General features: G+C 52.2%; 1 protein-coding gene across 1 annotated transcript; it reads right to left on the minus strand.

The window, feature by feature from the left end:
• Nucleotides 1-2,575: 2,575 nt before the first annotated feature.
• On the minus strand, nucleotides 2,576-4,076 carry Guca2a (guanylate cyclase activator 2A). The gene is made up of 3 exons (XM_057785346.1): nucleotides 4,002-4,076; nucleotides 3,055-3,262; nucleotides 2,576-2,669 (listed from the first exon to the last, which is right to left on the minus strand). The coding sequence occupies exons 1-3, from the start codon at nucleotides 4,074-4,076 to the stop codon at nucleotides 2,605-2,607; spliced, it is 348 nt and encodes a 115-aa protein (XP_057641329.1). The 3' UTR covers nucleotides 2,576-2,604.
• Nucleotides 4,077-12,646: the final 8,570 nt, after the last annotated feature.

The following is a 12,646-nucleotide window of genomic DNA, read 5'->3' on the forward strand; positions in this document are numbered from 1 at the left end:
TTTTTTTCTATTTCTGTAAAAATTATCTTTGAAACTTTGATAAGGATTGTATTGAATTGAACCTCAGGTACTGTGGACATTCTAATGTCTAAAACGTCTTTTATTTTTATCCACGAACAAATAAGATGCCTTTCAATTTCATTCTTTTTTTTTTTTAACTTTTTAATATCTAATTCCTTCTCTTCTTGTCTCCCATTGTTTCAGAGTTGCCGTTGTTGGTACCGTTCCTATTGTGACAGGACTCTCCTTGCTTTTGTGTTCTGGGGAGCTTATTGTTAGTGTAGAAATGTGATACTGACTTTCATATATTAATTCTGTATCCTGAATTTTTCCTGGATTGTCTGTGAGTGACAATGAGCTTTTTAGGCGAGCTCCTTGGAGCTTTCTATATGATTGCGCCCTCAGCAAAGAGATAATTATACTCTTACTTTCTCAGTTCGGTACTTCTGTTTTCTCATCTAATTGTTCTTACTAGGACAATTATTCCAGTACCCTTCCGAGGACAAGTAGGAGAGGGGGAAGAGTGATGGAGCACTGGCTGCTCTTCTAGAGGACCTGGGTTTGACTCCCAGCACCACATGGTGGCTCACGCACACTCGTGTGGTGCACAGACACTCATACATGCACATGATAAGTGTATACATACACACATCTAAAAGAAAAGGGAAATGGTGGCTGGAGCTTTAAGAACTTTTTCAGGGGGCTAGAGAGATGGCCCAGTGTTAGGAGCACTTGTTGCTCCTGCAAAGGACGTGGGTTCAGTTCACAGCACACACACAGGGGCTCACAGCCATGCATAACTGCAGTTCTAAGACATCAACATCCTCATCTGACTGCCAAGAGCATCAGGCATGTATGTAGTTCACATACATATATGGAGGCAAAACACTAAGAACACATCAAAAATCAAATAAATCTTAATTTTTTAAAAGAACTCTTTCAGTATGACTTTGTTTAATCTCCACTTAACTCCACAAAGTAGAACTTCCATCTCTTTTCTTTGTTTGTGAGGCAGGGTTTCAGGCTGAGGAGGACGTTGAATTCCTGATCCTTTGCCTCTACCTCCTGCATCCTGGGAGTCATTGTGGGTCCCACCATAGCGGGTCAAAGCAGTTCTTAGGATCTCCATTTTGCAGACAGAGAAACTGCGTCTTACTGCCCAAAACCACACTCAGTGAATCTGGCTCCAACTCTGGAGCATTAAATGGCTCTGTCTTCCATACAGTTCGTCATTTTTACACAAGGAAAGCAAGCCTCAGAGAGAGCGGGCAGGGCTTTTCAGAGTCAGGGTGAAGCTCTGTCCTGCCTGCCTCTCACGCATGCGCCACATTGCGTAGACGGAACTACCCCAGTGTCTCTACGTCTTCTCACCATCCCTACCTTCTGGAAGTTTCCTTTCTTCCCTACTTCATACTGGTTTTGAAATCCATCTATCCCACTGCAGACCCCAGGATAATGAAGAACCCTCCTCCTTGCAAAGCTTCCCGGCCTTAGCAAGAAGAGGGTACGGTATCTTCTGAATTCCAGGCGAAGTCTGTCTGAAGCCCTAATTCTCCTCCTCCCACTCTCCCAGAACACACCCCAGTGGCAGCCTCTTTCTCTGTCCCCATATTCTTACTAAGTAATTACGTGGCTCCCCTGCTGTGTGTGGTCACCGATGCCTGGGACCCTTGATTTTGCTGTTTGTTTTCCTTAAAAACCATTTGAAGGACTCCTCTTATGTTCCTATCAGACCTGAACTGGGAGCCTCGAACAAGATATTGTCACAGAGAAGGAAGCTGAAGCCCAGAGAAGGGAAGTGGTCTTCCTAACACCACACAGGATGTGGAAGACCAGAGGCCGGGACCAGAGACCTGGATTATCCTCCCACTCGGTTATTCTTCCAACAGTCATCACTGGGGGCAGAATCCACCCCAAGTGAGGACAGGAACAACTTCCTCAGACACGGAAGTCCTCATCAGGGTGACTAGAGGGACAAGAGGCACAGACGACCACAAGGCATATAAACATTCTTCTTGGGGAGAATCGGCAAGGCCATGGGGACGCAGCCTGGAACCCTGTCTGCTACCCTAACTAGGCATGCGGGAAGACAGCTGCAGGTGCCGCTTCCAGTGGGGTCATAGGAAGGGCAGAAGCCGTGTTGCTGGTCAGAGGGAGCCGAGTCCTGAGTGGTCGGTCACATGCCTGTATGGGACAAACCAGCCCTGACAGGTTCCTGTCCTCACACACGGCTTAGCGGCTTGGTGACCCCAGTGAATGAGAAAAGTCAAGATTCTACCCTCTCAGGCGGTCCCCTGCCACTCGAGCCTTCCACTTTACACTCTGAACCCGAACTTTCTGAGGGCAGGTGAGTGTCCACAGCGCTGTAGGACCGCTAGACCGACAGCGAGGGAAGGAACGGAGGCAAAACGCACCGAGTACCGGAGACTGGTTTATTGGCCGAGGGCTAGCACAGCCCCCAGGTAGGACTCCCCAGGTAGCTGTCTCCTCAGCCTCCTCCCTGCATGGGCAGGGTAGGTTGAGATGCCGGAGCTGGGAGTTTGTCAGGCCCTTGCTTCTAGAAGGTAGCAGGGGCTTCCTCGCTGGCCGAGCAGACAAGTCATCCTAGCATCCGGTGCAGGCAGCATAGGCACAGATCTCACATGTGTTTGGGTCCTGAGCAATGGCCTCTGGTCAAGAGAGAAGATGCCTGGTGAAAGACAGCCACTCTTCCTTCATAGCCCCTCCCTCTTCAACTAGAGTCTGGACATCTCTCAACAGCCACCAAGATTAATCCCAGCAATCCTGTCTCCTCCGACCCTCTGGGCTTTCTGCCTCAAATGGGGCGTATGAATTACTGAAGTCAGCCAATCAGAGCAGCTTCTACCCAGAAAGGAGATGGACTTATTACCATCAGAAGACGGGACGCAGGATTCCTTTTAACCCACACTTCTGGATGAAGGCCTAAGGGGCTTCAGCGGGTCCCACTTAGGACTGACCAATCAGAGCACGGGGCCTCCTCGAGCACCACCAATCAGAGAACACCCCAGTCACACTAGCCAAGAGGCCACTCACTCAGCCTCCGCAGGATCTCCTCAGCGTTGGGTTTCTGGCAGAGGGGCTTCAGAGCTTCTGGAAAGGCAGAGTGACTGCACAGAGATGGTGTCACAGGCTGAGCAAGCCTGGCGGCAAGCCTCTTGTGACTCACCAGCCGGACCTTTGGTTCCTCTTGGAGGTCCTTAAGCTGTTTGACTGACTCCAGAGGAAAGGAGAGGTCCCCATCCTGAAAGAGACAGTCAGAAGTATGAGCCCGGCTGCAGGTGGCCCCAGCCTGGGTGGCTCGCTGGGGCAGCATGAGGTCAGACTTCTGTGGCCCTGAGCTTGTAGGAGGCCTGAAGCTCTGTGTTCGGGTAAGAAATAGGGAAGCAGCTGTGGCGAGCCAGGGACGCAGCGACTGACCTGTGAGCAAGCTAGCCCAGACTGTCTTCTCTGGCCAGAGCACCTCCACCCCCAGAAGCAATACAAGGACCCCAGAGTTCTCCCTGAGCAAGCAGGATCCCTGTTTGCTGACAGCCAAGCTTGCATCTGCTATCACTGATAGGTATGTCCAATCCTCCAGGTCTCCAGGAAGCGGAATCAATGCCTGGGACCAAGCCTGGTCCTCCAGGCAAGTGTAAGCTGGGGGATCCAGGTCTAGATCGGAGTTCAGTCACGGGCTTTGGCTGTTTCGGAAGCTTTGAGAAGCTCACATTTCTGTTCTATGAAATGCCACCAACAATCCCTCCTCCCCGATGCTGTCGGGTTTCCGTGGGACATGGGGAGCAGCCAGACTCCGGGCTCTATCACTGTCTATCCCAGCTGTTAGTTCTTACTGTCTCTCCAAGTGTTATTATTTTTTTTTTAGCCTCCACATTTGAAGGAGAAAATTGCATGGCTAGTAGGACTCGAGGGTCCCAGAGGAAGCCCTTCCCTCGTTTCAGGATTCCGAGAATGGGTCAGATCAAGTAGGGGTGGGGCCATACCTGCACAGTGACCCCCTCTGCCAGGACAACCAAGGCACCCAGGAGGCACAGCAGAGAGAGCAAACAGGCGTTCATGGTAGCAGTGTGCAGTGCAGAGAACTGGCCCATGCTGGGTGCCAGGGTAAACAGGGAGACTTTTAAAGAGCCAGGGGTTACTCAGTAACCCTGGGGCCTTGTCAGCCTCATCTGTTGCCTGCTGAGCCCCATCAGATAAGGCCAAGGGAGCCTGGGAGATAAGAGATCAACAGAGCCCCGGCCCCTCCCTGGGCACTACTTTGACCCCCAGCTGGGCTGGGTCCTGCATTTACTCTGGGCCAGGCCCTGTAGACCCAGCCCTGCCCTTGAAGAAAGAGGCCCAGAAAGGCGACTGTGACGACAATGACAACAGAGACAGGGCCATTAGCATAGGGGTGGGGAGTATGAAAGAGGCATCTCCCATTTGGGACAGGAGGTCTCCCCAAGGAGCTCAAGCCAATGCAGAGGCTTGAGGATGGGGTACTTCTGTCCACAGGGGCTGCTAGGAGCCAGAGGTGAGCGGGGCCTGGAAAGTTCAGGGGGCTGTGAAAAGTGAGCCCCGAGAAAGGAGAAAGGGGAGACTGGGAACACACGACCCAGACACACTCCAGACTTGGTCTCTGTGATTCAACTCCACCATTCTCAGGCATGCGTTCAAATCCCACCACCTGCCTGGTTTTGATGTGACAGAGCCACTGACAGATGCCTGCCCTCCAAGTCCCATTGTCCCGTCAGGTTCTTGATGCGGACCATTGTGAATACCTCCCCGGGTGGCAGATGCCCTCGTGCTGGATTCTATGCGGACTCCCTAGGCGTTCCATGCAGTTCCTGGCACACAGGAAGCCCTTGCTGAAGGTGCCTGTTACCTGAACAGCAGCAGCACCTCCTGGTCCTCACTGTCTCCTCTGATGGCCACCGGCCTAGCCCAGCTACAGTGGGTTCTCAGGTGGTATGGCCCTCTGACCTGCCCCACCCTGCTCTCAGTGACTGAGATAGATCTATGCGGATCTGGGCCCCTCCAATCTGACCCGTTAGGATCGAACATGCCTGATGCAGTGTGTGCCCACTGCAGGGCCTAGGGGGTATGAGCCCCAGGACTCTAGAGAAAGCTGTCCTGGGGCCTCCTTTTCTTCCTGCTGCTCCACCACAATGGCTGTATATCCAGAAAGTCAGGGTGAGGGACAGCATCCCTGGATGGAAGAGGAGCCTGGGAAGAAGGGACTAAAAGTGTTTAACCCAGCAGCAGGGGCAGGAAACATTTGGTCCTGCAATGCTGTCCTAAGCTAGAGTGGACTTCTGTGCCCCCCCACACACACACACACTGTGGGGTCATGTCCAAATGTGTGAATTCACTGAGAAGTGTCATGTATGTACATTGAAGGAGTATGTGTGTCCGCACTGAGATGTGTATGAGTATGTATGTTGAGGTGTGTATTGAAGGACATATGTAGGTATTCTGAAAGAGATTTGTGCAAATGTGTTTGTGTGTGCACTGAAGAGTGTGTGTTTATGTGTAGGCACTGTGTACCTATGTTTGTCCGAGGATGACATAACCGAGGTGTGTGTATATGATTGCATATGCACGTGTACACTAGAGTATATGAGTCTATGTTAAGGATGAATGTGTGTGCTGAGGTGTGTGTGTACATGGGGATGTGTATATACTAGGAATGTGTGCATACACTAAAGTATGTGTATTTTTCCTGAAGTGTGTCTATGTTTATACATATATGTGGGGAGGTGGGGGTGTACTTCAGGAAACAGTGTGTCTGTGTGCCTGCAGACAAGTACATGTGTAATCCATGTGCTCCACACGGGTGCAGCTAAGTATGGATACACAGTTGCTGGGTACCAGTGAGCTGGGTTGGAGGTGAGGTCACTGTTGCTGCCAATGGGAGGAATGATGTGGTGGGGAAGAAAGAGAGGGGTGCACTGGGGTGGGTTGCAGGGGCGAGCTGGGCTAACGCGAGGACTAGGCAGTCGGTCAGGGGCTGGGAGTTCCTGCTAAGAGTTGGGTCTGGGTGGGACAGACTGCAATGGAGACTAAGGGGCATGGAGGCTGCGGGGCTGGGTTCGGACTCCTTTGAGTGGAGTTTGCAGGTAAGGTGGGGCTGGGTTTATGATTTGGGTTAGGCCTGGGATGACGTAGGAGTCCAAGACTGCGCTGGGATCTGATTTGGCTTTAGGGTGAGACTGTGCTAGAAGAACCCTTTTCTGGCTCAAGGTTGCTCGTCTTCCCTCCTAAGGTCTGGCTGTGATTGGGCGAGGGGAAGGGGCTTCCACCCCTGCTGCCTCTCCTGCCCAGGAGCTGCTCCATGTGCCTGTTAGGATGAAGCGGTACCACACTGTGGGAAAGAGGAAGTACTGTGAGGTCCTATCCCTTTGGGTCTGGCCCTATCCAAGCCCACCGATTCTGTTCTTCTCTTTCCCATTCCTGCCCCTGTTCAACCTGTGGCCAGCTCTGAGTTTAGTCCCCTGTCTCTTTTTCACATATGAGGAACATATGACCTCATCAGCCTGCATTGAAGTTGCTAGAATTTGGACCTTGGTTGTGATCCTGGAACCCTAAGCTTTCACCCCGAATCCAGAGGCCTGTCCTCAGCACCCTGCATGCCTTGGTCCGTCACTTCATGACTCTTGTTTAGGATCCCCAAGATCACCTCTCCTGGCAAGCCGACACACTTCCATGGCCTTCCAAGCCACAGTATCTCCTGGACCTGACTGCCTCACCATGCAGGGACAACCAGCTGCTGCCCCCAAACCTTGGAGAAAAGCCAGACTGCCTGGCCTGGCTGGCACTCAAGGTCATGATTTAGCACCCCCCATCCCCCACCCCGTGTATACCGCTCAACCAGAATCTCAAAGCACTAATCAGGAGAGCAGAAGCCAGAGCTCAGGTCCTGGAGCTAGGCTGTCTCTAGATTTGGCATCAGCTTCATCTTTTAAAAGTCACATGACCTGAGTGTCTCGGCTTCTGTACTGCAGATTCCAGTGTTTTTTTAGCAACTTCCAGGGGCCCCTGAACCCCAGAGTTAGGACCACTTCTACTCATCTGCACCCTAGAGGCTTTCCTGTCACGATCCAAGCAGCCTGTGAGAGGCCAGCAGCATTAGCTGTGTGCTCAATGCTCAGAAAAGGCCTGGAATTCAGTGGATGCCACCATGTCTAGAGGGAATCCAGAAGGTGGCAGGGCTTGCCCCAACCACTGATATCCATAGCAGTTAACACAACAGTGGCTGACAATTGTTGAGACTGACTGGGCGAAGCCCCGGGCAGAGAGCTCTGCAGCTCTGGCTGTCAGACTGCCCCTACTCCCAACACAACGGGTCCTTACCCCCACTGCTGGAAGTTGGGAGGGGTTCTGCCAAATGTGGGGGTACCCTGGGCTTCCCACGAAGACTAACACTATTCCTTCTGACCAGCAGATCTGGCTTAAAGGCTGCGTCTAGGTGACCCCATTGTGATTCCCTGGTGTCCACTGGTCAGGTCTACTAGAGACTTAGCCCTCTGGGGACTCCTGCGTTTGCCCACAGGCCTAAACCAAGGAAGGCCCAGAAACAGTTGGAACACACTAAGCCTGATTCGTGTGACCTTGAGAGAGGTGTGGTCCATATGTTAGTCCAACCTGTAAAACTCGTAAAGGGTATAGCAATCTCTGGTTGCCACGGGAACCCACAGGCAGCTGTAACTGCCTGAGAATTCCAGTGGCTATGAGCTTTAACAGCTTTGGAAAGGAGTAAGAAATCACTGCATAATCCCATTTTGAGGGGTGGGGTGCTGAGCTGAAGCTAAGTGAGATTAAGAACCCCTGACTTCCTGAGGGTGCACACGCACATGGCTGCTGGGTACAGCTGTATTGACTGTGCACTGCAGAAGGGCATAGGGCCAACGGCACACGTGTAAACACAAGCTTTGGCTACCTTCAGCCCAGGGGCAGGCACATTTTTTTCAGATTTACTGCCAGGTAGATTTGGTGACAACTGTGGTCATATAGCTATAAATTCCAGAACTGAATCCAATTTTCTCAAATGCCAAAGAAAAACCTGATCTTCTACTCAGCGCAGTGCAGGGCCTCCTGGACTGCCCCTGGTTGCACACACACTTCCCCTTCAAGGGAAGACAGAGAAGCAGCCCGCCGAGTCAGCAATGCCCACGTTGCAGCTGAGAGTGCTCACTGTCACACAGGAAGTGGCAGCTGGTGGGGCTTGGAGGCCCTGGCCAGAGCCCAAGCCCAGTTCACCCTCCCTCAGGCCCCAGGCTGGTGGGCGCTTTCTCTTGATGCTTCAGGGGGCAGCTGGGGAGTGGAGAGGGTGTGTCTGCTTGTTTGCCCAGCCGAGTCATCCCCCTGTGGTTGGCCCGGATGAGATGATGGACACCCGTTCACCATCTGCTCCGCTCACACACGGCAGCTGCCTCCTCCTCCTCCATGTCCTGGAGGCATCTCACTGAGACAACCTCCCACCCTGGAGGGCAGGAAGAAGAGACTCAGCTAGAGTGTCCACCCTCAGGAGTGCCGTGTACACACACAACATACACAGGAACCAAAGCCAAGACATGATATGGACTTCTTGTGGGACATGCTAGGATGCATGAGGGGAAAGCCTGAGGCTGCTCCGAGGCCAGACTACTGCATCCCTGTTGGTGGAAGTGGTATTTGAAGGGGCCGGTGACGGATGTAGACCTGGGAGCCCAGGGAAGGAGAGCTGGCCGCGGCTGAAGCACAGCAGGGCTCAAACAGCGCCGAGCTCGAGCACTTGTCTCATGACAGTGAGACAGTTTCAGACCTTGGCAGAGCCACTGTGTACAGAGACGCTCTGGTAGTGGGCTGAGGGTAGCTGGGGGGCAAGCAAACAGGAAGGAAGGGAATGTCTCATCTCAGCAGGTATGGGTGAGGGTGTGGGGGGCAGGGAGACCAGCTGGTTTAGCAACTTGGTCTAGAGTAGAGGGAGGTAGGGAAGAAGGTGCCTGGCTTCTCAGCACCAGTCTGAGGTAAGGTGTTCCCATGTCAGAGGATCCTGAGGCTCAGGGAATGCTCACAAGGAACCCTAGAATCTGACTCCAACCTCATATTCTCTCCATTGCCTTAAGCACCAGTTGTGCCGGGCCCCGGCAGGTCTGCAGCGATTTGGACTACAGGCCAAGTGACAAGGGATCGGCTTCCGCTAGGATGCGGAAGCCTGGGCATGCGCAGGTATACGTCTGCCATCTAGCTCAAAACAACACTACCCGCGACAGCAGCAACAGAGAAAAGCCAGGCAGGTGATGAGAAAAAAAAATATTTACAGAAGACTCGCAGGGCCCAACCCCAACAGCACCTGGGTAAGAACCGCAATCCCAGATAAGTGTTACCTAGGATACAGGACCCAGGAAGAGAGAGATGCTCCTAAGCAGAATCCAAGGAGTCCGCACCCCCCGACCTGTCCCTTTACCTCCCATCTGTGAGCGACCCTAAACTGGTGTTAGGATCTCCAGAACCCACATAATGCTGGGTGGGTTGGCAGCCTTGGAAGGTGGGGATAGAATTCCCAAACAAGCTGGCTAGCAAAACTAGCCATTATCAGCGAGCTCTGGGTCAAGTCAGGGCCTCCACAAGTGTGCACACCTACATGAACACATAGCCACCTGTGTGTCCATACACACAAACTTGAAAACATGCACACACACAGAAATGGAAAATAACATCTGCTGCAGTCACACAGGGTACACAGTGACATTCATTCACCCATCATGGTGTCTGTCACTCTCGTACACACACAGCCTCACACCTATGCCTGAGTGAGCCAGGACCATTCCTGCCACTGAAGCATCACACAGGCACGGGACAGGAAGAAGCCCTCTGACCTTTGGGGGGCCCGAAGGCAAAGGGGCGACATTCTTCAATAGGGATGTGGGCAGGCTCTAGGGTAGGGTGGGCTGGGAAGGAGGTCAAGGGCACCTGGCATCACTGTGGAAAAGGAAATAGGCCTCTGTGGAAAACACAGACCGGAATGAAGCAGATCTGGGCTGCCCTCCCCTACACACTGGCAGTGACCTTTGGGACGGCACTTCACCTCTCAGAGTGGCAATACCCGGCAGTAAAAGGCAGATAATGACACTGACCTCACGAGGAGCCTGGGAGTGCTGAGGCAGATAATGGCTGTCAAATGGTGGTAATAATCATTATGCGCTTGGCGGAGCTGTGCATGGGGCACCATCCAGGCCCACTCAGGCTCCCAGGCAGGGCTGGGGAGGGAAAGGTGTGGGACCCGCCTGAGTGGCACCCGTGGGAACAATTTCAGCCCTTTCGTCAGCAGGTCCGGGGAGGGGAGACATCCCTGGAGGTGGTGAGCATCATTATGGTCCAGCCAATGCAGCTCTGAAGTAACCCCACATGGCACTTAGGCTGAGAACTGCAAGGGCTCAGGCTTCTCCAGCCAGCAGTTACCACACGACAGGAGGGGACAGAGATGGGGTTGGATCCTCTTCCTTTGTAAGCTCTGGGGGCTGCAGAGGGGCAGCACAGCTCAGAGTAGAAAGAACCCATCAGGAAAAGAGGCAAGCGGCTGGCAGCACCGCCCCCTGGTGGTCACAGGCATTTCCTGCAGCCTTTGCTTACATGACTTTTGTTTTCTTGTTTTTCTAGAAAGGGTTTCTCTGTGTAGTCCTGGCTGTCCTGGAACAAACTCTGTAGACCAGGCTGGCCTTAAACTCAGAGATCCACCTGCCCCGGCCTCTTGAGTGCTGGGATTAAAGGTGTGTGCCATGATTTTAAAGACTTACTATTTTAAAATTATGTATGTACGTCTGTTGTGCATGAGGGCACTGGATCCTCCTGGAGCTGAAATTACTGGTAGTTGTGAGCCACTCAATCCGCCTGACACAGGCAGAGGAAAAAAAAACTAGGGTCCCCCCAAAGGAGACCACATTTTTAGCCACCAAGTCTCTGCAGCCCTGCCTTTCTGAAGCTCTTCGCTCTACTCTGGGCAGTTAGGAAGACACGGGACAGACAGCAACCTGATGAGAAGCAGCGAGCTTTGAAGTCAGCCCTACTGCTGCTATTACCAGCTCTGACCCTGGGCAGTTAGTTATTGCTCTGTGCTGCAGATGCTGTATTCGTTTCTTTTGAGAAAGAGTCTCTCTGTACAGCCCTGGCTGTCCTGAACAAGCTGTGCAGACCAGACTAGCTTTGAACTCAGAGATCCTCTTGCCTCTGCTGCCTGAGTGCCTGGATTAAGGGCCAGCACCACAACCTCACAGTGGAGATACCACAGTCAGGCCCAGGGATTGTTTTCAAAGAGCGAATATGAAGATCGGTTCCAGGTATTTGGGATAAACAGCAGCTGTCGAACTGGTGGTTGCATGTAGTCAACTGCTGTTCCCATGCTGATTTGTCAACTGATGGTATGGGGGGGGGGGGCAGTGCACAGAAAGAAGTTAAAAAATCTCTCTTGAATCTACTCCAGAAAAAACCAATGCAGGGACTGCCTTGGCTAGCCAACGTGCTGTCTGCTGTACTTGGCTGCTGCAATCCATCCCCAAGCTCCAGAAGGGGCTGCTGACTTGACTCCAAGGGAAATACACACATTCATGGTGAGATGCTCTGCTCATAGCACGCTCCCTCTGATGCAGCCCTAATATTTAAGTCTCTGTGCTCTTGCAGAGCACGCTGCAGTTGTGGCATCCCTCACTTCTCCAAAGTTGCCCTCTCTTCACACCACAGGGCCATGACACCACCACACCAGTAGGTTACAGCAGATCAGGGAGTCAGTCAGAGGACAACTCCTTCTAGCACTAGCTGAGGGGTCTGAATTCAAGTCATCAATCCTTGGGGGCAAGTGGCTTTACCTCTTGAGCCATCCCCTCCCACCTGCTTACAGGAAGGAAGTCCCAACTGCTGCTAGGTCAACGAGTCTCAATCCTTTCAGTCAGTTTCCCCTCAGTAGCTGTGGGACTTGGAACAAGCTGCTTCCTTTTCTGGGTCTGAATGCTCAACAAAATATGACAGTAGGGGCTAGAGAGATGGCTCAGCAGTTAAGAGTGCTTGAGGCTCTTCCAGAGGACCTGGGTTCAATTCCTAGCACCCACGTGACTGCTTACAACTATCTGTAACTGCAATTCCAGGGGATCCGAATCTGTATGACTTCATACATATATGCAGGCAAAACACCAACACATAGGAAATTTAAAAAAAAAATAAAAATATGATGGTAGCATTAACCACTTTTCTAAGGCCCTTACCAGCGTGAAGTTTATGAAGACTGACTGAGCTCCGTGGTTTGTCCAGGACACTAAACCCAGCTGGCACAGGTCACATGTTAAGACCAGCCCTCAGAGTTACATGTTACAGCTGAGAGAAACACATATGCAGCACAATGACTATTTCCACTTCCTCTGAGCAGGTAGGTGAGGCATATCCTAGCTGCACACTGATCAATACTCGGTGACCAAAACTTGCCTGCAATGGAAACATAGCCCAGGCTTGCCCTCTAAGAGATCTGTGTACAAACACACACACACACACACACAAAATGGTGAGCAGTCACTATCCTTGGTTTTGGCAAACGGTGCAGTTGAAAAGAACCTTGGAGTCTCCCCAGATGAACCATCCTAAGTCCATGACTAGAGTAAGAGCTGAGCCTGCTCCTATCTGC

Source organism: Chionomys nivalis, chromosome 11 (assembly GCF_950005125.1).
Source record: "Chionomys nivalis chromosome 11, mChiNiv1.1, whole genome shotgun sequence".
Lineage (NCBI taxonomy): Eukaryota > Metazoa > Chordata > Mammalia > Rodentia > Cricetidae > Chionomys > Chionomys nivalis.

Bases quoted from the DNA above. Each gene is read 5' to 3' on its own strand.
- Guca2a (XM_057785346.1), bottom strand. From the start codon at position 4,076: ATGAACGCCTGTTTGCTCTCTCTGCTGTGCCTCCTGGGTGCCTTGGTT. The intron at 3,263-4,001 runs GTATGGCCCCAC...TGTCTCTTTCAG, and splicing joins CAGAGGGGGTCACTGTGCAG to GATGGGGACCTCTCCTTTCC. The intron at 2,670-3,054 runs GTGAGTGGCCTC...TCTCTTGACCAG, and splicing joins GGAGATCCTGCGGAGGCTGA to AGGCCATTGCTCAGGACCCA.